The 22,952-nt window shown below is 37.7% G+C and overlaps 1 protein-coding gene across 1 annotated transcript in view; it reads right to left on the minus strand.

Moving 5' to 3' along the window:
• Nucleotides 1-22,952, minus strand: part of LOC129530391 (putative tyrosine-protein phosphatase TPTE) — a 39,999-nt gene that overhangs the window by 12,128 nt on the left and 4,919 nt on the right. The window contains exons 5-7 of the mRNA XM_055377166.1: nt 13,893-13,952; nt 7,037-7,087; nt 5,389-5,550 (exon numbers count right to left, since the gene is read on the minus strand). Coding sequence (XP_055233141.1) covers nt 5,389-5,550; nt 7,037-7,087; nt 13,893-13,952 — 273 coding nt within the window. The remainder of the gene's footprint in view (nt 1-5,388; nt 5,551-7,036; nt 7,088-13,892; nt 13,953-22,952) is intronic.

Here is a 22,952-nt window from a genome sequence, read left to right on the forward strand (position 1 = left end):
CATTATGAACAGTGCTGCAACAAACAGGGAATGCAGATATCTCTTCTATATACTGATTTCCTTTTTTGTGGGTATCTACCCAGCAGTGGGATTGCTGGATCATATGGTAGTTCTATTTTTAGTTTTTTGAGTAACCTCCAAACTGTTCTCCAATTGGTTCCACTAATTTACATTTCCATGAACAGTGTATGAGGGTTCTCTTATCTTCACATCTTTGTCAGGATTTGTTATTGCCTGACTTTTGGATATAAACCATTTTAGCTGGGGTGAGATGATATCTCATGGTAGTTTTCTACACTGAGAATTTCTCTAATGATCAATCATGTCAAGCATCTCTTGATATGCCTGTTTACCATCTGTATGTTTTGAGAAATGCCTATTCAAATCTTATCCTCATTTAAAAAATTAGATTATTAGATTTTTTCCTAGACAGTTGTTTGAGCTCCTTACATATTCTGGTTATTAATCCCTTTTCAGGTGGGTAGTTTGCAAGTATTTTCTCCCATTCTGTGGGCTGTCTCTTCACTTTGCTAATTGTTTCCTCTGCTATGAAGCAGTTTTTTAACTTGAAGTGATCCCATTTGCCCATTTTTGCTTTGGTTGCCTGTGCTTGTCAGGTATAGCCCAAGTAATTTTTGCTCAGACCAATGTCCTGGAGATTCTTCCCAATGTTCTCTTGTAGTATAGTAGTTTCATTGAGGTCTTAGATTTAAGTCTTTAATTCATGTTGATTTGATTTTTGTATATGGTGAGAGGTAGGGGTCTAGGTGCATTCTTCTGTATGTGTATATCCAGTTTTCCCAGAACCATTTGTTGAAGAGATGTCTTTTGTTCAATGTATGTTCTTGGCACATTTATGAAAAATGAGTTCACTGTAAGTGTGTGTGGATTTGTTTCTGGGTTCTCTATTCTATTCCAGTGGTCTGTGTGTCTGTTTTTATGCCAGTGCCAAGGTGTTTTCGTTATATAGTTCTGTAGTATAATTTGAAGTCAGGTAATGTGATTCCTCCAGCTTTGTTCTTTTTGCTTAGAATAGCTTTGGCTATTCTGGGTCTTTTGTGGCTCCATATAAATTTTAAAATTGTTTCTTCTATTTCTGTGAAGAATGTCATTCATATTTTGACAGGGAGTGCATTGAATCTGTAAATTGCTTTGGATAGTATGGACATTTTAACAATATTGATTCTTCCAATCCATGAACATGGAATCTCTTTCCATTTTTTGGTGTCCTCTTCAATTTCTTTCATCAGTGTTTTATCATTTTCATTATAAAGATCTTACACTTCTTTGGTTAGGTTAATTTCTAGGTATTTAATTTTATTTGTGGCTATTGTATATAGGACCACTTTTTAAATGTCCTTTCCAAATGGTTCACTGTTGACATATAGAAATGCTACTGATTTTTGTATACTGATTTTGTATCCTGCAACTTTACCGAATTTATCAATTCTAATAGTTTTTTTGGTGGAGTCTTTAGTATTTTCCAAATAAAATATATCATCTGCAAACACAAGGATAATTTTACTTCTTCCATCCCAATTTGGATTTCTTTTTTTATTCCCTTTCTTTCTCTTCTATAATGGCTCTAGCTAGGACTTCCGGTACTATGTTGAACAACGGTGGTAAAAGTGGGCATCCTCATTGTGTTCTAGATCACAGAGAAAAGCTTTTCATTTTTTCCCCATTCAGTACGGTAATGACTGTGGGTCTGTCATATACGGTTTTTATTAAGTTGAGGTATGTTACTTCTATACCCAGTTTTTTTAGGGTGTTTACCATGAAGGGATGTTGAATTTTATCAAATGTTTTTTCAGCATCAACTGAAATGATCTTATGGTTTTTATCCTTTACTGTGTGGATATAATGTATCACATTGATTGATTTACAAATGTTGAACCATCCTTGCATCCCAGAGACACATCCCACTTGTCATGATGAATGATCTTTCCCATATATTGTTGAATTCAGTTTTCTAGTATCTTGTTGAGGATTTTCGCATCAATATTTATCAGATATATTAGCATGTTTTTGGTTTTGGTTTTGGTTTTGGGGTTTTTTTGTTTTTATTTTTATTCTTTTTGAGACTGAATCTCACTCTGTCACCCAGGCTAGAGTGCAGTGGTGTGATCTCAGCTCACTGCAACCTCTGCCTCCCAAGTTCAAGTGATTCTCTGGCCTCGGCCTCATGAGTAGCTGAAATTACAGGTGCCCGGCACCACACCCAGCTAATTTTTGTATTTTTAGTAGAGATGGGGTTTCACCATATTAGCCAGGCTGGTCTCGAACTCCTGACCTCCAGTAAACCACCCGCCTCTGCCTCCCAAAGTGCTGGGATTATGGGAGTGAGCCACCACTTCCAGCCTACATGTGTCTTTATGGGAGAAGAGTGTTTCCTGTAGGCAACAGAGCAATGGGTTTTTTTATTTTATTTATTTTTGAGCTGGAGTCTTGCTCTGTCACCAGACTGGAGTGCAGTGGCACCATCTCGGCTCACTGCAACCTCTGCCTCCCGGGTTCAAGTGATTCTCCTGCCTCAGCCTCCTGAGTAGCTGGGACTACAGGTGCGCACCACCACACCCTGCTAATTTTTGTATTTTTAGTAGAGACAGGGTTTCACCACGTTTGCCAGGATGGTCTGTAGCTCTTGACCTCATGATCTGCCTGCCTTGGCCTCCCAAACTGCTGGGATTACAGGCGTGAGCCACCACACCTGGATGGGTCTTGTTCTTTCATCCATTCATCCACTCTATCTTTTGATTGAAAAGTTTAGTCCACTGACATTCAATGTTATTATTGATAAGTAAGGACTTACTCCTGCCATTTTGTTATTTGTTTTCTGGTTGTTTTGGGGTCTTCTCTTCCTTCTTTCCTTCCTGTCTTTCATTAGTGAAGGTAATTTTCTCTGGTGATATGATTTAGTTTCTTGTTTTTTATTTTTCGTGTATCCATTGTTATATTTTTTGGTTTGAGGTTACCATGAGGCTTGTAAATACTATCTTATAATCCATTATTTTAATCTTATAAGTTTTCATAAACAAGTAAAAAGAAAACTAATAAAAACTCTACAACTTAGTCTCCCTATTTTTTAACTTTTTGTTATTTCTATTTATATCTTATTATACCATCTATGTCTTGAAAAGTTGTAGTTAATATTTTTGATTGGCTCATAGTTTAGTCTCTCTACTTAGAGTAAGAGTAGTTTATATATCATAGTTACAGTGTTATAACATTCTGCATTTTTCCGTATACCTACTATTACCAGTGAGTTTTATACCTTCAGGTTGTTACTTATTGCTCATTAATGTCCTTATCTTTCTGATTGAAATACTCCCTTTAGCATTTCTTCTAGGACAGGTCTAGTGTTGACAAAATCCCTCAGCTTTTGTGTGGAAAAGTCTTTATTTCCCCTTCACTTTGAAGGATATTTTCACTGGATACACTGTTCTAGGGTAAATGTTTTTTTCCTTCAGCACTTTCAATATGTCATGCCACTCTCTCCTGGCCTGAAACGTTTCTACTAAAGAGTCTGCTGCCAGATATATTGTAGCGCCATTGTATATTATTGGTTTCTTTTCTCTTGCTGCTTTTAAGATCCTCTTTTTATCCTTGATCTTTGGGACTGTGATTATTAAATGCCTTGAGGTAGTCTTCTTTGAGTTACATCTGCTTGGTGTTTTATAACTTTCTTGTACTTGGATATTGATATCTTTCTGTAGGTTTGGGACGTTCTGTTACCATCCCTTTGAATAAACTTTCTACACTCCCCACCTCCTCTTTAAGGCCAATACCACTTATATTTGTCCTTTTGAGGCTATTTTCTAGATCCTGTAGGCAGGCGTCATTGTTTTTTATTCTTTCCTTTGTCTCCTCTATGTATTTTGAAATAGCCTGTCTTCAAGCTCATTAATTCTTTCTTCTGGTTTATCAATTCTGCTATTAAAAGACTAATGCATTCTTCTGCATGCCAATTACATTTTTTGGCTCCAGAATTTCTGCTTGATTCTTTTAAATGATTTCAATCTCTTTGTTAAACTTATCTAATAGAATTATGAATTCCTTCTCTGTGTTATCTTGAATTTCTTTGAGTTTCCTTCCTCAACACAGCTATTTTGATTTCTTTGTCTGAAAGGTCACATATCTCTGTTTCTACAGGATTGGCCCCTGGTGTCTTATTTAGTTCATTTGGTGAGGTCATGTTTTCCTGGATAGTGTTGATGCTAGCAGATATTCTTTGGTGTCTGGGCATTGAAGAGTTAGGTATTGATAGTAGTTTTCACTGTATTTATTGTAGTTTTCACTGTCAGGGCTTGTTTGTACCCATCTTTCTTGGGAAGGCTTTCCAGATATTTGAAAGAACTTGGATACTGTGATCTAATCTCTATCTGCTTTAGGGGGCACCCCAAGCCTCCTAAACTCTGGTTCTTGCAGACTCATAGTGGTACTGCCTTAATGGTCTTGGACAAGATCCAGGATAATTCTCTGCATTACCAAAAAGAGACTCTTGTTTTCTTCCCTTACTTTCTCCCAAACAAACAGAGTCTCTCTCTCTGTTCTGAGGCACCTAAAGCTTGGGGTTGAGTGACATAAGCACATCTGTGGCCACCACTACTGTGACTGCATTGGGTCAGACCTGAGGCCAGCACAGCACGGGGTCTTGCCCAAGACCTGCTGTAACCACTCCTTAGCTATTGCAGGAGTTTACTGAAGGCCCTGGGGCTCTACAGTCATCACATGGTAAAAACAGCCAGGCCTGTGTCCTTGCCTTCAGGATGGCAAGTTCTCCTAGCCTCCAGGTGGATCCACAGGTGCTGTCTGGGAATCAGGGCCTAGATAAAAAACTGTAAAAGTCTACCTAGTGTTTTATTGTGCTATGGCTGAGCTGTCACTCAAACCACAAGATGCCATCCCTCCCACTCTTTCCACCCCTGTCCAAAGGCAGAGGAACATCAATCCATGGCCACCTCAAACACAGGACATGGGGCGGTACTGCCAGACTACCACCAATGTTCTCATAAGGCCCAAAGGCTCTTAAGTCAGTTTGTAGTGAATGCTCCTGTTAATTATTTTAAAATGCTTTTTTTTTTTTTTGAGATGGAGTCTCACCCTGTCACCCAGGCTAGAGTGCAATGGCATGATCTCAGCTCAGTGCAACTTCTGCCTCCCAGGTTCAAACGATTCTCCTGCCTCAGCCTCCCAAGCAGCTGGGATTACAGGCAACCACCACCACATCCAGCTAATTTTTGTACTTTTAGTAGAGACGGGGTTTCACCATGTTGGCCAGGATTGTCTCAAACTCCTGACCTTGGGATCCTCCCACCTCAGCCTCCGAAAGTGCTTCTTATAAAACTACAAAGTAGCTTAATGCATTATAAAAATAATCAAACGTACCCTTCTACAAATACTCGAAGAAGAACATCCATGAGAAAAAATAAGGCAATAGCTAGAGAAATAGAACGATACTCCAAAGGAATATAAAGTTTGCTGTCAGTGAAAATTAGGTCAGCAAGGACGAGAGTGACATCCAGTAAGACCAGGAAAACTCCAAATAGTCTAAAATAAACAAACAAATAAATAAATAAATGCAAAGATAAAGGGGCATTTGTCCCTGTAGCTATACTATATTTAAGCCACTGATCAGGTACCAAAATGTTATTATTTAGTATTAAGCTGCCCAGTGGCAGGAAAAACTGTAATGACTTAGAATCTCAGAAAAATCACTGTTTTCACCCAATAGAAGCAGTTCTTAATAAACAAAATTCTCACCAAACCACTTCACAAGATAGTATTGTGGCCTTTTACAGTAAACACACCAGGCCAACACCTCAAGAGAGAAAAGTAAAACTGAATTAAAATCACCTGTCTGTTTATAAACTCTTCTTAAAATTTGCGAATTTCATAAGAAGTTTATACCAATTTCTCATAAAAAAATAAACCCTCATTAATCTGGATAATTCTAAAGAATTTATTAATAAAAACCAAATGAAAGCATGAGTAACATAAGCTCTTAAAAGACCAAGATTTTTCATCAGTGACATTTTCAACAAGCACATGATTTCATATTTATGGGTGCTTCTAGCAGAGTGATGGGCACATGAGTCTTGAACTCTAAAGTACCTCCTGCCACTTGCTGTTACATATTCTAAATACATTCTCCATAAATTGATTAGACTATTTGCCTAGTCTATGAAGGTGAATTCGTCTTTGAAGTACTTTTTTAAAAACTTGCAGCTCAAATTCAAATATTATTAATTCAAAAGGAAACAATTATATTGCATAAATCTATATCATAGTATGAAATCTTACTCTTATGTAGAGAAGAGTCTAAGTAAATTGGTTCCAAAATTAAAGAGTAATTCCTGATGTATACGGTACTAATAAAACACTTTATTAATAATTATAGAATTTTAACATTTGATTTTCATTAATGTTACTTTTGCAGATGGAAGAAAAACAATATTAATATATTGCTATTAATCTTAGGCAAAAGCCATTTATTTGCAATTCTTAATGTCCAGCTTAAACCAAAATTCCATGATAAATTAGATTACATTAGATGGGGCACATGGCTACTTAGCAACTGATGGACAGTGGAAATGCTTTTTTGTTATTTCAGTGTTTCTCATTGAAGTATTAAGTCTCATATATATATGTATGTATAGATATATATGAGAGTCATATATTTTCTTTTCTTTTCTTTTTTTTTTTTTAACATGGAGTCTTGCTGTGTCGCCAAGGCTGCGGTGCAATGGTGCAATTTCAGCTCATTGCAACCTATGCCTCCTCGGTTCAAGCGATTCTTCTGCCTCAGCCTCCTGAGTAGCTGGGATTATAGGCACCCACCATTATGCTTAGCTAACTTTTGTATTTTTAGTAGAGATGGGGTTTCACCATGTTAGCCAGGCTGGTCTTGAACTCCTGACTTCATGTGATCCGCCCGCCTCGGCCTCCCAGAGTGCTGGGATTACAGGCGTGAGCCACCGTGCCCAGCCAAGTCTCAGATATATTTAATACATGGTGTTTTCTATGTCTCACATACCCAAATGCAAAGGATGATACAATTGAATACACAATTTTCTTAATCTTGCTGCTGCAAAAAGAAGTAAAAATAAAATTAATCAGATTTCTTCTAACATATATTGTAAATTTAACCAAAAAACAAAGGGCCTTATAAATATAATTTCAAAAGAAAATTATTCAGAAGTTGTATAACAAAATGCTTTTTACTAATAGCTAAAATTTTATTCTTCCTGCTCCATGAGTATTTTACTTGTTTACTATGCTATCCAGAATATATGCAAATAAGACAGTAAACTTTGGATGTTTTGTAACATTTCCATTGCATGCAGAGCTCCAACCCCAACTTTATGGCAATACTAAACTTAAACTTGTGGTCATCATCTCAAGGAGTATAGCATGAAGACAGAAAAGGGTGGTAGAAGAGAACTGTATTTTAATGCCAGCCTGGGCAAATCATCAAACTTTGGCCAGATCTCAGTTTCCACTGCAATAAAATAAGGTGTTTCAGGAATGAGCATAGGGAGTAAATGGTGCTCTTGTCATCTCCTCAAACTAGACACCTAGTGAACAGATACACATTAGCAAGAGTCGCATATGAGGTTGCAAACGAACTTCAGAGGTAAGACATTTTAGTAAGATATACTTCAAAGGAGAAACACCCGAAAGACTGGGCTCCTTCCATTAATCAAAGGAAGGAGAACCTGTTTGATGGAGCCTCCAATAATGCCTCATTTTATCTTATGGCTGGAGACAAGGTAGCTCATGAGGAACAATTTTTTTTGTCCTACTGAAGCCTCCTGTGTTGGAGGCTCTTCAGGAGGAGAAGCCTCCAACACAGGAAGCTTCAGTAGGAGAAGACTTCAGGAAGTTTCTGTCATACTGAAGCCTCCAACACAGGACACAAATTCCACCCCAAGAGCCATGAATCCTAAGACAATGCTCACAGCCTGTGCCTAAGATGGGAGAACAAAGAGGGCAGATACTGAGCAGAACTGGGGCACTGACAATTGGCCTTTGACATGAACAGACATTTCTCAAAAGAAGACATGCATGTGGCCAACAAACATATGAAGAAAAGCTCAATATCACAGATTAGAGAAATGCAAATCAAAACCACAATGAGATACCATTTCACACCAGTCAGAATGGCTATTACTAAAAAGTCAAAAAATAACAGATGCGGGCAAGGTTGCAGAGAAAAAGGAACACATATACATTGTTGGTGGGAGTGTAAATTAGTTCAATCACTGTAAAAAGCACTATGACAATACCTTGAAGAGCTAAAAGCAGAACTATTTGACTGAGCAATCCCAATACTGAGTAGATATCCAGAGGAATATAAATCATTCTACTATAAAGATACATGCATATGAATGTTCACTGCAGCACTATTTACAATAGCAAAGACATGGAATCAACCTAGGTACCCATCAATGACAGATTGGATAAAGAAAATGTGGTACATATATACCATGGAATACTATGCAGCCATAAAAAAGAATGAGATCATGTATTTTGTGGGAACATCGATGGAGCTGGAGGCTCTTATCCTTAGCAAACTAGTGCAGAAACAGAAAACCAAATACTGAATGTTCTCACCTATCAGTGGTAGCTAAATCATAAGGACTTATGAACACAAAGAAGGAAATAGACACTGGGGTCTACTTAAGTGGGGAGGGCAGGAGGAGAGAGAGGAGCAGAAAAGATAACTATTTGGGTACTGAGCTTAATACCTGGATGATGAAATAATATGTAAAAAATAAAAAAAAACCTCCCTGACACAAGTTTACCTATGTAGCAAACCTCACGTGTACCTCCAAACCTAAAATAAAAGTTAAAAAAAAAACATTGGCCTTTGATGAATGATGTTAGGTTAAACTGAGATAAAGGAAATCCCCAATCCTTCTAATCTTCCCCTCTCCACCTGGACCCACCACCTCCACCCAGGCTGGGAGAGTTAAGGCTGATGTAGATGGAGGATCAATTGGCCAAAAGAGGTGAGTTCTCTCCTCAAGTTGCCATTCCCTTACTACAAGAACCTCTGATCCCACACAGTCTACTAGATCTCTGGGTATCAAGGAAATGTCATAAATCTGAACTCACTTGACAATGTCACCATACAGAACCAAGTCTGACAGATTACGAAGGCATGAAGAAGTGGCTTGGGTGGCTTTAGCCCCTTAATCTGTTTCAGTGTACCCTGAAACTATACCAAGTAAATACACAATTGAGACTTTTTTGCTTAAAAAAAGAGTACTATGTAAATGAATCTTCAAGCAGTTATGTGCAGAGTTTGCAGGGAAATAACTATGACTTAGTAAATCCATATCCAGGAAAAGTACTTTTCACACTCGGGAGCAACAGACAGACACTCCAACATGAAGCAACACGAAGCATAGCCTCCATGTACCTTTCCTAAAAACAATTACTCAAAGTGCTTGAGTCAGCTGAGCAGTGAATCAAAATGAAGAACAAAAATGTAGCAGGTGACCAAAAGCAATGGCAACAAAAGCCAAAATTGACAAACAGGATCTAATTAAACTAAAGAGCTTCTGCACAGCAAAAGAAACTACCATCAGAGTGAACAGGCAACCTACGGAATGGGAGAAAATTTTTGGAATCTACTCATCTGACAAAGGGCTAATATCCAGAATCTACAAAGAACTCAAACAAATTTACAAGAAAAAAATCAAACAACCCCATCAAAAAGTGGGCAAAGGATATGAACAGACACTTCTCAAAAGAAGACATTTATGCAGCCAACAGACACATGAAAAAATGCTCATCATCACTGGCCATCAGAGAAATGCAAATCAAAACCACAATGACATACCATCTCACACCAGTTAGAATGGCGATCATTAAAAAGTCAAGAAACAGCAGGTGCTGGAGAGGATGTGGAGAAACTGAACACTTTTACACTGTTGGTGGGACTGTAAACTAGTTCTACCATTGTGGAAGACAGTGTGGCGATTCCTCAACAATCTAAAACTAGAAATACCATTTGACCCAGCCATCCCATTACTGGGTATATACCCAAAGGATTATAAATCATGCTGCTATAAAGACACATGCACACGTATGTTTATTGCGACACTATTCACAATAGCAAAGACTTGGAACCAACCCAAATGTCCAACAATGATAGACTGGATTAAGAAAATGTGGCACATATACACCATGGAATACTAAGCAGCCATAAAAAAGGATGAGTTCATGTCCTTTGTAGGGACATGGATGAAGCTGGAAACCATCATTCTCAGCAAACTATCGCAAGGTCAGAAAACCAAACACTGCATGTTCTCACTCATAGGTGGGAATTGAACAATGAGAACCCTTGGACACAGGAAGGGGAACATCACACACCAGGGCCTGTCATGGGGTGGGGGGATGGGGGAGGGATAGCATTAGGAGATACACCTAATGTAAATGATGAATTAATGGGTACAGCACACCAACATGGCACATGCACGAATATGTAACAAACCTGCACATCGTGCACATGTACCCTAGAACTTACAGTATAATAATAAAAAAAAAGTAGCAGGTGAAAATGTAAATAAATGATTCTAAAAGTAAAGATAAATGATATAAAATCATGAATAATAGTATTGATTTGAATTTTTAGGCATTCTTACACTAGGATTCAAGGTGTGGAAGAAGATAGAAGTAAAGGCAGGTTGCATTTCTTATCTTTCACAGGTACGAGTCCAGTTTTATTCTCGATATTGATGGAAAAAACGGTATAATTATGTTTTCTAAACATTTAAATATAAACATTGATAGACTATAAATGGGCTTCTGACTTGCATATCAACAAAAAATGCAAGGGATAAAAACAAATCAATTAATAGCAAAACATAGACAAATTTACAAAGAAAATATCAAAGTATTTTTAATAAAGAAAAAGATGATAAGTAAAACCAAACATACCAGAAATCATAAATACAAACATATTACTCTCATATTGCATATTGAGAAATACTCTCAGATAACTTTGAAATTAAAGGCATTACATGCTATACACGAGAGACAAAAACTAAATTTAAATGACAATTCAAAAATAAAGAGATAGAGGCCAGGCGCGGTGGCTCACACCTGTAATCCCAGCACTTTGGGTGGCCAAGGTGGGTGGATCATGAGGTCAAGAGATCGAGACCATCCTGGCCAACATGGTGAAACTCCATCTCTACTAAAAATACAAAAAATTAGCTGGGCGTGGTGGTGCATGCCTGTAGTCCCAGCTACTCGGGAGGCTGAGGCAGGAGAATCGCTTGAACCTGGGAAGCGGAGGTTGCAGTGAGCTGAGTGGAGCCACTGCACTCCAGCCTGGTGACAGAGCAAGACTCCAGCTCAAAAAAAAAAAGAGAGAAAAAAAGATATGAGATACTAAACCTTAATACACTGAAAGTTCCAATAATATCAAAGTTGAATTAAAAGCACAAATATTAACTATGAACATGACTCATTTTTTATCAATAGAAGGTGGAAGCTACATGACACTAACAAGACCGTGTTTAATGAAATGGGATTTGTATTGAAGGCAGGTGCTATCTCCCCCACTGGACACATTTTTCTCTTGTGCAGACTCTGGGGGTAGGGAGGTGGCCATGATGCAAAGCACGAAAAACACTGTAGTGACTCTGGTCTTCCTGCTCACTCTAGATCACTAAAACAGGGTAAGGACAATACAGAGGGATGACATGTTCATGCTGAAAAAACTATGAGTCACTTAGGAGAAAAGTAAATTTCTACACTTTATACCTTAAGACAAAGTAAATTCAGGGCAGATATTTTATTTAAATGAAGAAAATAAATTCAAAACAGAAATTTTGGTGGATATATTTAAAATCTTGGGGTGAGAAGGACTTTCTGAGAATAACATTAAAGGCAAAATCACAATGAAAAGTACAGATACATTTGATTACATGAGGATTAAATGCTTTTATGTAGTGAAAAGCAAGACAACCTGGGAGAAATTGCTTATATTACATAAAATAGAAAAAGGATCAATAGATTTAACTTTTCAGCCCAAAGACAGAAAAGGATAAATGAAGGTGTGTCAAAGAACATGCATTAGAACAAATATATTTACTAATATCAGAGAAATCAATGATGGCTAGTGTTAAGTGTGGGAGGGGAGAAATGTACACTTTGCATCTTGATGTTAAAGCACATATCAATATCAATAGCGTCACAATCATTCCCTTTGACACAGAATTTCCACTTCTGAGAATTTATAACAAGCAAATAACCAACAATATACGGAGATTTAGCCTCAAATATATTCATTTTTGTAAGTTAAAAACTTGTAAAAAACTGAATTGTTCAGCAATATCTGACTATTAAATGAATTATAGCACATCTACACCATGAAATATCACACAACTGTTACAAATAATGTTGTAAGTGCACATGAATATATATTAACAAAAAAAATATAGCCATGATGTCATTAATAAGGTTATTTGCAAAAGAATAAGTATGGTCTCATATCTGTAAACAAAAAAAGTTTATGCTTAAAGAACTTAGAAGTGCATGCTTCAAAGTTTAAGAATGACTAAATGTGGGTAGATTTGTTGATTGTATTTTCAGATTTTCCTTAATGAACTCTTACGTTATTTTTAGCTTTTAGAATAAAACCTATTTACAGAACTACAGAGTTTTCAAAGTAGTTTTGCATGTTATTTTCATTTTATTACTAATTTTTTAAATACAATATCCAGTACATGGATTGCATAATAGCCAGTTTACATTTGAATAATCTGAAAGTTAAAGAGGGTTAGTGACTTGCTGAGTATCAGGTGAATGAATATATGATGCCAAAGCCAAACACTGATTCCAGCTTTTACTATAAATCCAATATCATTCCCCTGTTATGAAACACCAGCATTTCTCACAGGGACTACTGCAAATTCCTCCTATATCTATGTAATGAGACTTTGTAATTTAAAAATAAAATAAAATGAAAACCTGCTTTATTTTGTTTGGAGTGGGGAAAGAAGGAAATGCTTGCCTTGCTTAATCGGTCTAATTTTGTTTCAGCCCTGGGCAGCTCCATTACAGAAAACGTATAGCTAATCTGCAGACACACAGTTTAATTCAGTGGCAAATTCAGGGTAATTTGAAGAACTATTTTTATTTGCCCTCTTTGTTTCCAATCTTTGTTTTGTCACCAACAGCTTACAACCATGGTGAGTTAACTTCCTCTATGGCAGTACTTCCTCTCCAGCATTGACACAAGCTGGTGAATGGTTATACAACTGGGCAAGAAAGAAGCAGAAGAAAAATCTCCTGAATATGTCTGCAGTTCAGACACAAGCCAGTCTAAGAATGTATTGTTTCATTACAGTGAGTACATGATAAAATGCCTTCAGGTCAGTGCAACAGGAAGTACTCTAGTGAGATTAGAAACAAATAAGAATAAAATCCCAACGAGCATAAAGAGGTCTTTAGTCAGCAAAATATGTTTGCTTTTGCTATCAATACTATTTGCTCATAGGCAAAATGTACAAAATTGGGAATCACACCATATCCAGTAAAAATGAGAAACGTTCACTATTGATGAGTTAAGTAGCATTCTGCATTCCTGTTTTTTTTTAAAAAAACTTTTAATGGAATTAATTTCCTCTAAGAATACTTTTTACATTTTCAAGCTAGAAGAACATTTATTTCTGAATGGATGGAATTTTTTTTTCAAAATAATACTTGTCTAAGAATTCAACTGGAGTAAATACGGTGTACCCTCCCACCCATACATTTTGATATCTTTCCATAGTTTCCCTTTTTCCTTCTTGCCTCAGCGGAAGCCCTGTTCAACTAAAGGTAAGAGATCCATCAATGGCTCCCTCCTTTCAAACTTCAAACTGACTTACTCATATGAAGCAACATTTTCAGCATCTTCAACTTCAAACTTGGAAAGTCGTGCTAACACACTTTAGCCACCAAAAAAAAAAGCAAAAATATATCATTAGATATTTGCTACACAAAATAGTGATGAAAAATATATTTGAATAACAAGAATCCCATGAATCTAAAGGATATAGTAAACATGACTTAGCTCACTGGAAGACCTAATATTTAAGAAAGAAAATTACAATCATTAACCAGAAACTCTTTCCTCATGGATACTCCCTACACTGAATTTTGCATATTTTTATCTTCTTTTCTGTCTTTGTCTCTTTCTATATATATGTATATAAAGATATATAAAATAATATGTATATGGATATATAATATATAAATAATATGTGTATAGACATATCTCAAAGACATTGTGGGTTTCATTCCAGACCACTGCAATAAAGCAAAAACTGCATTAAGCAACTCACACAAATGTTTTGGGTTCCCTGTGCATATAAAAGTTATGTTTACCCTACACTGTAGCCTGTTAAGTTTGCAATGGCATTATGTTCAAAAACCTTATGTGTATACCTTAATTAAAAACTACTTTATTGGTTAAAAAATGCTAATGATCACCTTTTGCTGGTGGAGGGCATTGCCTCCATGTTCATGGCTGCTGACTGATCAGAGTGGTGGTTGCCAATGGTCGGAGTGGCTGAGACAATTTCTTAAAATAGGACAACAATGAAGTTTGCTGTAGCAAATGGCTCTTCCTTTCACAAGTGAGGATTAAGTGGTGAAGCCATCAGGTCCTGGACTTTGTTGAAAGCCTTTTTATTACTGATTTAATCTCATTACTTGTTTTTGGTCTGTTCAGGTTTTCTATTTCTTCTTGGTTTAGTCTTGGTAGGTCGTATGGGTCAAGGATTTTGTCCACCTCCTCTAGGTTTTCAAATTTATTGTAGAGTTGCTCATAATAGTCTCTAATAATTATTTTTATTTCTGTCATTATCTGTTATGCGGTCTCTTTTTTTGTTTCTGATTTTACTTATTTGGGTCTTCCCTTTTTCTTAATTAGTCTAGCTAATGGTTTGTTGATATTTTTTAAACCTTTTTGTTGTTAACCTTTTGTAATTTTTGCCTCAAATTTGTTTATTTCTGTTTGGTCTTCATTATTTATTTCCTTTTAATAATTTGGGGTTTGCTTTGTTCTTACTATTCTAGTTTCTTGAGGTAGAATTGTTCAGTGGTTTATTTGAAAGTTTTCTAGTTTTTTTGATCCAGGCATTTATTGCTAAAAATATACTTTTTTTTTTATACTTTAAGTTCTAGGGTACATGTGCACAATGTGCAGGTTTGTTAGACATGTATACATGTGCCATGTTGGTGTGCTGCGCCCATTAACTCGTCATTTACATTAGGTATATCTCCTAATGCTATCCCTCCCCCCTCCCCCTACCCAACAACAGGCCCCAGTGTGTGATGTCCCCCTTCCTGTGTCCGAGTGTTCTCATTGTTCAATTCCCACCTATGAGTGAGAACATGTGATGTTTGGTGTTTTGTCCTTGCGACAGTTTGCTGAAAAAATGATGAGTTCATGTCCTTTGTAGGGACACGGATGAAGCTAAAAACATATTTCTTAATAACTGCTTTTGCTGCGTCCCCTGTTTTGGTATACTGTGTTTCTAGTTACATTTGTTTCAAGGAATTCTTAAATTTCATTCTTAATTTCTTTCTTCACTCACTGTAACTCAAGGGCATGTTGTTTAATTTCCATATGTCTGTATAGTTTTGAATGTTCCTCTTGTTATGAATGTCTAGTTTTATTCCCTTGTGGTAAGATAAGATACCTGATAGAATTTCAATTTTTAAAAATTTGTTGAGACTTGTTTTGTAGCCTAACATACGGTCTATCTTGGATATTGTTTCATGTGCTGATGAAAAGAATGTGTATTCTGGAGCTGTTAGGTGAGATGTTCTGTATATGTTTGTTATTTATGTCCATTTGGTCTATGGTGGAGTTTAAGTCTGATGTTTCTTTGTTGATTTTCTGTCTAGATGATTTGTCCAATGCTGAGAGTGGGATACGGAAGTGCCCAACTCTTATTGTAATGGGGTCTATCTCCCTCTTTAGATCTAGTAATATTCGCTTTATATATCTAGGTGCTCTGGTGTTTGAGTGCATACATATTTACAATTATACACATATTACAATTATATTTCTTGCTGAATTGAACCCTTTATTATTACATAATACTCTTGTTTGTCAATTTTTATGGTTTTTAACTTGAACTCTGTTTTGTCTGATACAAGTATAGCTATCCCTGCTCACTTTGGGCTTCCATTTGCATAGGATATCTTTTTCCATCCCTTTATTATCAGTCTATGTGTTTCTATACCGGTAAAGTGAGTTTCTTTTAGATAAAATATAGTTGGGTCTTATTTTTTAATCCACTCAGTAAGTCTATATCCTTCATGGGGTATTTAATCTACTAACATTCAAAGTTATTATTGGTAGGTGAGGAGTTACTTCCAATGTTTTATTGTTTTCTGGTTGTTTTGTATATGTTTTATTCCTTTCTTCCTGTTTACTTTTGAAGTTGGGTAGTTTTCTGTAGTGATAAGGTTTCATTCCTTTCTCTTTCTCCTTTATGTATTGACTCTAACAGTGACTTTTAAAGTTTTGCATGTTTTCATGATGGTGGTTATCATCTTTTTACTTCCAGATGTAAGACTCCCTTGGGCATTTCTTGTAATGTTGGTCTAGTGGTGATGAATTATCTTGGTTTTTGTTTATCTATGACAGATTTTATGTCTTCTTCATTTGTAAAGGATAGCTGTGCTGACTATAATATTATTGGCTGAAAGATTTTTTTCTTTCAGAACTTTGAATGTATCATCCCATTCGCTTCTAGCCTAAGGTTTTCCACTGGGAAATCAGCTGTTAGTCTAATGGGGATTCCATTATAAGTGTGTTACTTTTCTTTTGCTATTTTAAAAAATCTTTGTCTTTTGATTTTTCACAATTTGCCTATAATGTCTGGGTTGAATGTATTTGGGGTTCTTTGATCTTCCTGGAAATAGATGTCTAGCTCTCTCTCAAGAGTTAGGAAGTTTTATGCTATTTTATTAAATATGTTTTCCTCATATTTTCTCTACACTTTTCCTTCTGGAATGCCCATAATATGAATATTTGATCAAATTAATGGTGTCCCATAAATCCTGTAGGCTTTTTTCATTCTTTTTTATCCTTTTTTGCCTGTCTGTGTTATTTCAAAAGACTTGTCTTCAAGTTCAGAAATTATTTCTTCTGCTTGTTCTTGTCTGTAAAGCCATTGATTGTATTTTTTCATTTCATCCATTGAACTGTTTAGCTTTTAGGGCTTCTGTTTGGTTATTTTTATGATATCTGTATCTTTACTGAATTTCTCTTTCACCTGATTTCATTGACTTGTCTATCTGTATTACCTTACATCTCACTGAGTTTCCTTAAGATTATTCTTTTTTCTGTCACATCATATGTTTATGATTGGGTTCTATTACTGGATAATTATTATTTCCCTTTGTAGGTGACATGTTTTCTTGCATTTTCATGGTTGCTGTGTTTCTAAATTGATTTCTATGCATCTGGTGAAAAAGTCACCTTTTCCAATTTTATGGAGTAGGTTTACTTGTATGAATTAATTTGTATGAATGGGTCTTGGATGTCAGTTCATTGGGGTATACCGGCCTTGGTTCTACATGGATGCAGTAAGTGTAGTCTCCATGTAGTTTATTCAGCTGTGATCCACACTAGTAACATTTGCAAGTTACTCAGTGGCCTAGGTTAAGGAAGTTTGTAGTGATGGTGGTGCAGCCTTGCCAGGGGTGGGCTCACTGGGCTGTTTCTCAGGGTAAGGGTGTGTGCAGGCATACAGTGGGTCAGAAAACTTGAAGTATGGCTTTATGCTGCTGGCCATGGTGCCGTCACTCTAGCCAGGAGCATGGGGATGCAGTTGCTCAACCAGGGCATGACTTCCAGATGTGCTTTGCAGGACAGTTTCTCAGGCCCAGGATGCAGGCACACAGCTGTTTGCCTGGCCTGGAAGCATGCACTCCAGGAGTGGCCTGAAGGGCTGTTTCCCATAACTGGTATATGGGTACACAGCTGCTCATCTGGCCTGGGGGCAGTCTGCTGGGGGAAACTCATGGGCCAAATATATAGGTGCATAGCTGCTAAGCTGGACTGAAGGTATCTTTGCCAGGGCTGGCCAAGAGGGGTGTTTCTCAGGCCTGGGATACAGTCAAATGACTTCTCAGCTGTCCTAGATGTGTGTCTGCTGGGGGTAGTCCATAGAGCTATTCTAGCTCAGGATGTGGGCACACTGCTGCTCAGCTGGCCTGGGTGGTGCCTGCCAGGGGAAGCCCTGGGGATTGCTTCTATGAGCCAGGATGTGGACACGAGGCTGCTCAGCTGGTGTAAGGGCATGTCTTCTGGGAGTAGCCCATGGAGCTCTTTCTTAGGTCCAGGACATGGGCATTCATGGCTGATTGGCTGGTCTGGAGGTGCATCTGCTGGGAATGGATACAGGAGTATTTCTCAGGCTCATCCAAGGTTGCACAGCTGCTTAGTTGGCCTGGGAGTGTTTCTGTGGGGGGTGGCCTAAAGGGCTCTTCCTCAAGCTGGGACATAGGTATGTGGCTGCTTAGTTGGCCTGAGTAAGCTCCCAGGGTTCCTTCTCGGCCCTGAGACTTGGGCATACACAGTTGCTTGTCTCTCAGGTCTGAGACACAGGTGCAAGGCCCACTTGGTGGTGTGCCTGCTGGGGGCAGCCTGTGGGACTGTTTCTCAGGCCCTTATTAAAAGCAGAGGGCTACTGGGCACGCCAGGAGCATGTCTGTGGTTGATGGGGCCCGCAAGGATGTTTCTCAGGTCCTGAGCATGGGCTCATAGTCACCCTGTTGACCTGCGGGTGTATCAGCTGCTCAGAGGCTTAGGAGCCTCTCCCACTTGGGAGAGGGCATGTAGTGGTTTGGCTGTCTTAAGAGTGAATTTACCCTGGATGGGACTGCAGATTATTCCTCTGTCTGGAAGTGTGGTGGTGGGGGTTGATTTCCCTACTCTGCATTACTTGAGTTACAGCCAGTCCTGGGACCAACCTCCACACAGCTGGGATTGTGGCTTTAACCCACCCATGTGGGCTTGGTGTACTGAAGATAAAGCTCCAGTGCTGGAGAGGCGCAGTGGCTACTGGCCCCCAGAGGAGGGCACACTCAAGAGATGACTCTGTTCTCAAGATGGTGCTGTGTTGCTGCAGCTTAAGTCTCTGGGGGTGGGAAGTCTTCACCTTGTACTCCTAGTCCAGGACATGCAGCTGTGTCAATTCTTGGCAATACTCCAAACTGGCCTGAGGGCTTGCAAAGACTGTGAGATTCTCTTGTTGTAAAGACTTTGTGTTTGTGATGGCAGTGGGGCTGGTGGGGATCTTCTGCCTACCTTCACCCTGCAATGAGAAGTCCCTGCTGTCTCTGGGCCAATTCAATCCAGATGGGGCAGAAGCGGCTGCACAGGCTGAGTGCTTCCGTACTATGGCAACTTTCAGTCACCACAGATGTGTCTCCACTCCTTTGCTGCACTCCAGGACTATCCCTTTGATACTCTAATCAAATCTTAGATGTGTATTTCTTGCCTCGGTTCTTTCTTGTAGGGGAGATGAGCACCAGACATCTCTAGTCACCCACCTTGCTTGATTTAGCATAATTCGTAAGGGCCCCAGGATTTTCAGAATAGTCAATGATTGTTGGCTTCAACTTAAAGTCACCAGCTTCATTAGCCCCTAACAAGAGAATTGGCCTGTGCTTTGAAGATTTGAAACCATGCATTGACTTCTCCTCTCTACATATAAAAGTCCTAGATGGCATCTTCTTCCAATAAAAGGCTATCTTGTCTACATTGAAAATGTGTTGTTTAGTTTGGCCACATTCATCAGTTATCTCACCTAGATCTTCTGGATAACTTGCTGCTGCTTCTGCATCGGCACTGGCTGTTTACCTTGCACTTCTATGTGATGGAGATGGCTTCTTTCCTTAAACCTCATGAACAAACCTTTTAGTGTCAAGCTTTTCTTCTGCGGCTTCCTTACCTCTCCCAGGCTTCACTGAATCAAAGAGAGTGAGGGCCTTGTCCTGGATTACGCTTTGGCTTAAGGGAATGCTGTGGCTGGTTTGATCCTTTATCCAGACCACTACAACATTCTCCATATTAGCAATCAGACTGTTTTGCTTTCTCAACATTTGTATGTTCACTGGAGTAGCAGTCTTAATTTTCTTCAAGAAGTTTTTTGGCTTTTCTGTTTTGTTTTGTTTTTGTTTTTGTTTTACATTCACACCTTGGCTGAAGTGGTGCAAGAAGTCTAGCCTTCCTCACAATCATTTCTAGCTTTTGGTTTAAAGTGAGAGACATGTGACTCTTCCCTTCACTAGGACACTCAGAGACCATCATAGGCTTATTAAATGGTCTACTTTCAATATTGTTGTGTCTCAGGGAATAGGGAGGCCCAAGGAGAAGGAGAGAGATGGGGGAATGGCTAGTCAGTGGAGCAGTCACAACAAACATGTCATTGATTAGGCTTGTCATCTTAATATGGACATGGTTCGTGTTGCCCCAAAACAATTACAATAGTAACATCAAAGATCACTGATCACAGATCACCATAACAGATATGATAATAAAAAGTTTGGAATATTGCAAGAATTATTAAAATGTGACAAGAGACACAAAGTGAGAACACGCTGTTGGAAAAATAAAACCAGGAGACTTGCTCAATGTAGGGTTGCTACAAACCTTCAGTTTACAAAAAAGTAATATCTGAGGGGCAATAAAATAAAGCACAAGAAAACAAGATATACCTGCATATACACACACATATATGTATATATAAACTATATATGTGTATATATACATATATATGCTAAAGGATATATACATATATGTTTACATATATATACACACACATGCTCATATATATATTAATGGATATATATATGACTACTGATGTTATTAATTTGGGTCAGTGCTAAAGAATATATCTATATATAGATATGTATATATAGATATATATACACACATTTAAATATGCACATATGTAGACATGTATATAGATATGTGTATCTATATACATATGTAGACATATGTATATAGATATATGTATATCTATATACACACATACATATTTATATATCTATATATATTACATATATAGCTAAAAGATATATCTGTATATATACACACACACACATATACATGTGTGTTATGTGTGTGTGTGTGTGTGTGTGTGTGTAGATAGATCCTTTAGCACTGACCCAAATTAATAATGTCAGTAGTTTTCAATGACACCACCATTGAAAGGTGAGTTATATCAAATATATATCAAATTAGTGAAAGACTACTGATGTCATTTTATCCGGGCCAGTGCTAACGATTAAAAATGTACACTTCAGGTCAAGTGACTTCAGAGACATACTTTTCTGGTTGAAATTATGTACAATTGCTCTACATTTATAAACTGGCTGAACTCTGAAAATGTATATGTCAGTGATTTGGAATCTACTATTAATATATCATTTTTTCCTAGAAGAAAACCTTATATTATGTAAAGGTGCTCTTGGGCCTTAAAAAACAAACTAATGAATCACAATTTAAGTGCAGTTCTTTATTACTTCATTTGTGAGTGAATTTTACCAATCTTAATATATGCCTCTCTTCTTTCTCTCCGTATTTTGAAATCTCACCCATCATTGATGACTCTACCACACATTACTCTTTTTAATTCAATGAGGTAATAGCTAAAGGATTAAAAATGAACATAGCAAGACTCCACATGTTATCCTAGACTTAATTTTCTGATACAAATTAGTAATAATTATTCTCCAATTTATAATCTAGTTCCCCTGAAAAATGGACATTAATCAGTTATTTATTTGAAACATGGTATTTAATTTTTCTCTGGAAATGAGGTTTTAGAGGTTTGTAATGAAATTTTTTGGCCTGTGAAAAAAACTTAATGAATCAAGTTTATATACATTTCTTTACTCCTAAACCTAATCCCCAAGTTACTGTTTCTGGCAAAATTTACATAAAATCAACTTTAGTTTGTAAACACCCACCTTGCTCGCCCTTGTAATTTTCTGCCTTCTCACGTTCAAATACCACCAGTAACTCTTCACCAATCATGGATGTCTTTCCTGCCCCTCAGATAGGGTTAAGTAACTACAGACCCAAGGCAGGGCCTCCATACAATCTGATGGCTCATGACTGTAAACCCAGCAGTTTGGGAGGCTGAGGCGGGTGGATCACGAGGGCAGGAGTTCAAGACCAGCCTGGCCAATATAGTGAAAACCTGCCCCTACCAATAATACAAAAAATTTGTCTGGCATGGTAGCACATGACTGCAGTTCCAGCTACTCAGGAGGCTGAGGCAGGAAAATCGCTTGAATCCAGGAGATGGAGGTTACAGTGAGCCGAGATCACGCCACTGCATGCCAGCTTGGGCAACAGCGAGACTTCATCTCAAAAAATAATAATAATAATAGAAATACGTTTTAATTTGCCCATGCCTCCAACGTCCTATAAAATAAATTCTTTTAAAAATTTATTTATTGGCTTAAAAATCAATACTACATACAAAACTCACATGCTATTGCTTAATGAGCAGCTAAGAATTCTCACCTAGATGTTTCCTTAATCAGCCACTGATTAAACACAATCCTTTTATTCCTTCTGTAAAATCTCATTCATTTTTCAAGGTTTCTTGAGCATTACACTATAATTAACTTGAATCAGGTTTTCCATATTACTTACACCTTTATGATTTATTTCCAGGAGAGGTTTTCACATGATTGGGAAAACCCTCCACCACCTCCTTCCTTTCACTGATCATGCTAGTCTCTCCTGCCCATGAGACACAGTGAAGTACCCGCACACCTGAGGAAAGCGGCATCCAATGAGGTGGTGGGTTTGGGTTGGGTCTAGGCACCAACCTCACATGTGGACAGAGCTCTCGAGTGTGTGGGACAAGTCCACGTTCCATTAGCTCCGTTCTTTTTTTCCCAGG

Source organism: Gorilla gorilla, chromosome Y (assembly GCF_029281585.2).
Source record: "Gorilla gorilla gorilla isolate KB3781 chromosome Y, NHGRI_mGorGor1-v2.1_pri, whole genome shotgun sequence".
Taxonomy (NCBI): domain Eukaryota; kingdom Metazoa; phylum Chordata; class Mammalia; order Primates; family Hominidae; genus Gorilla; species Gorilla gorilla.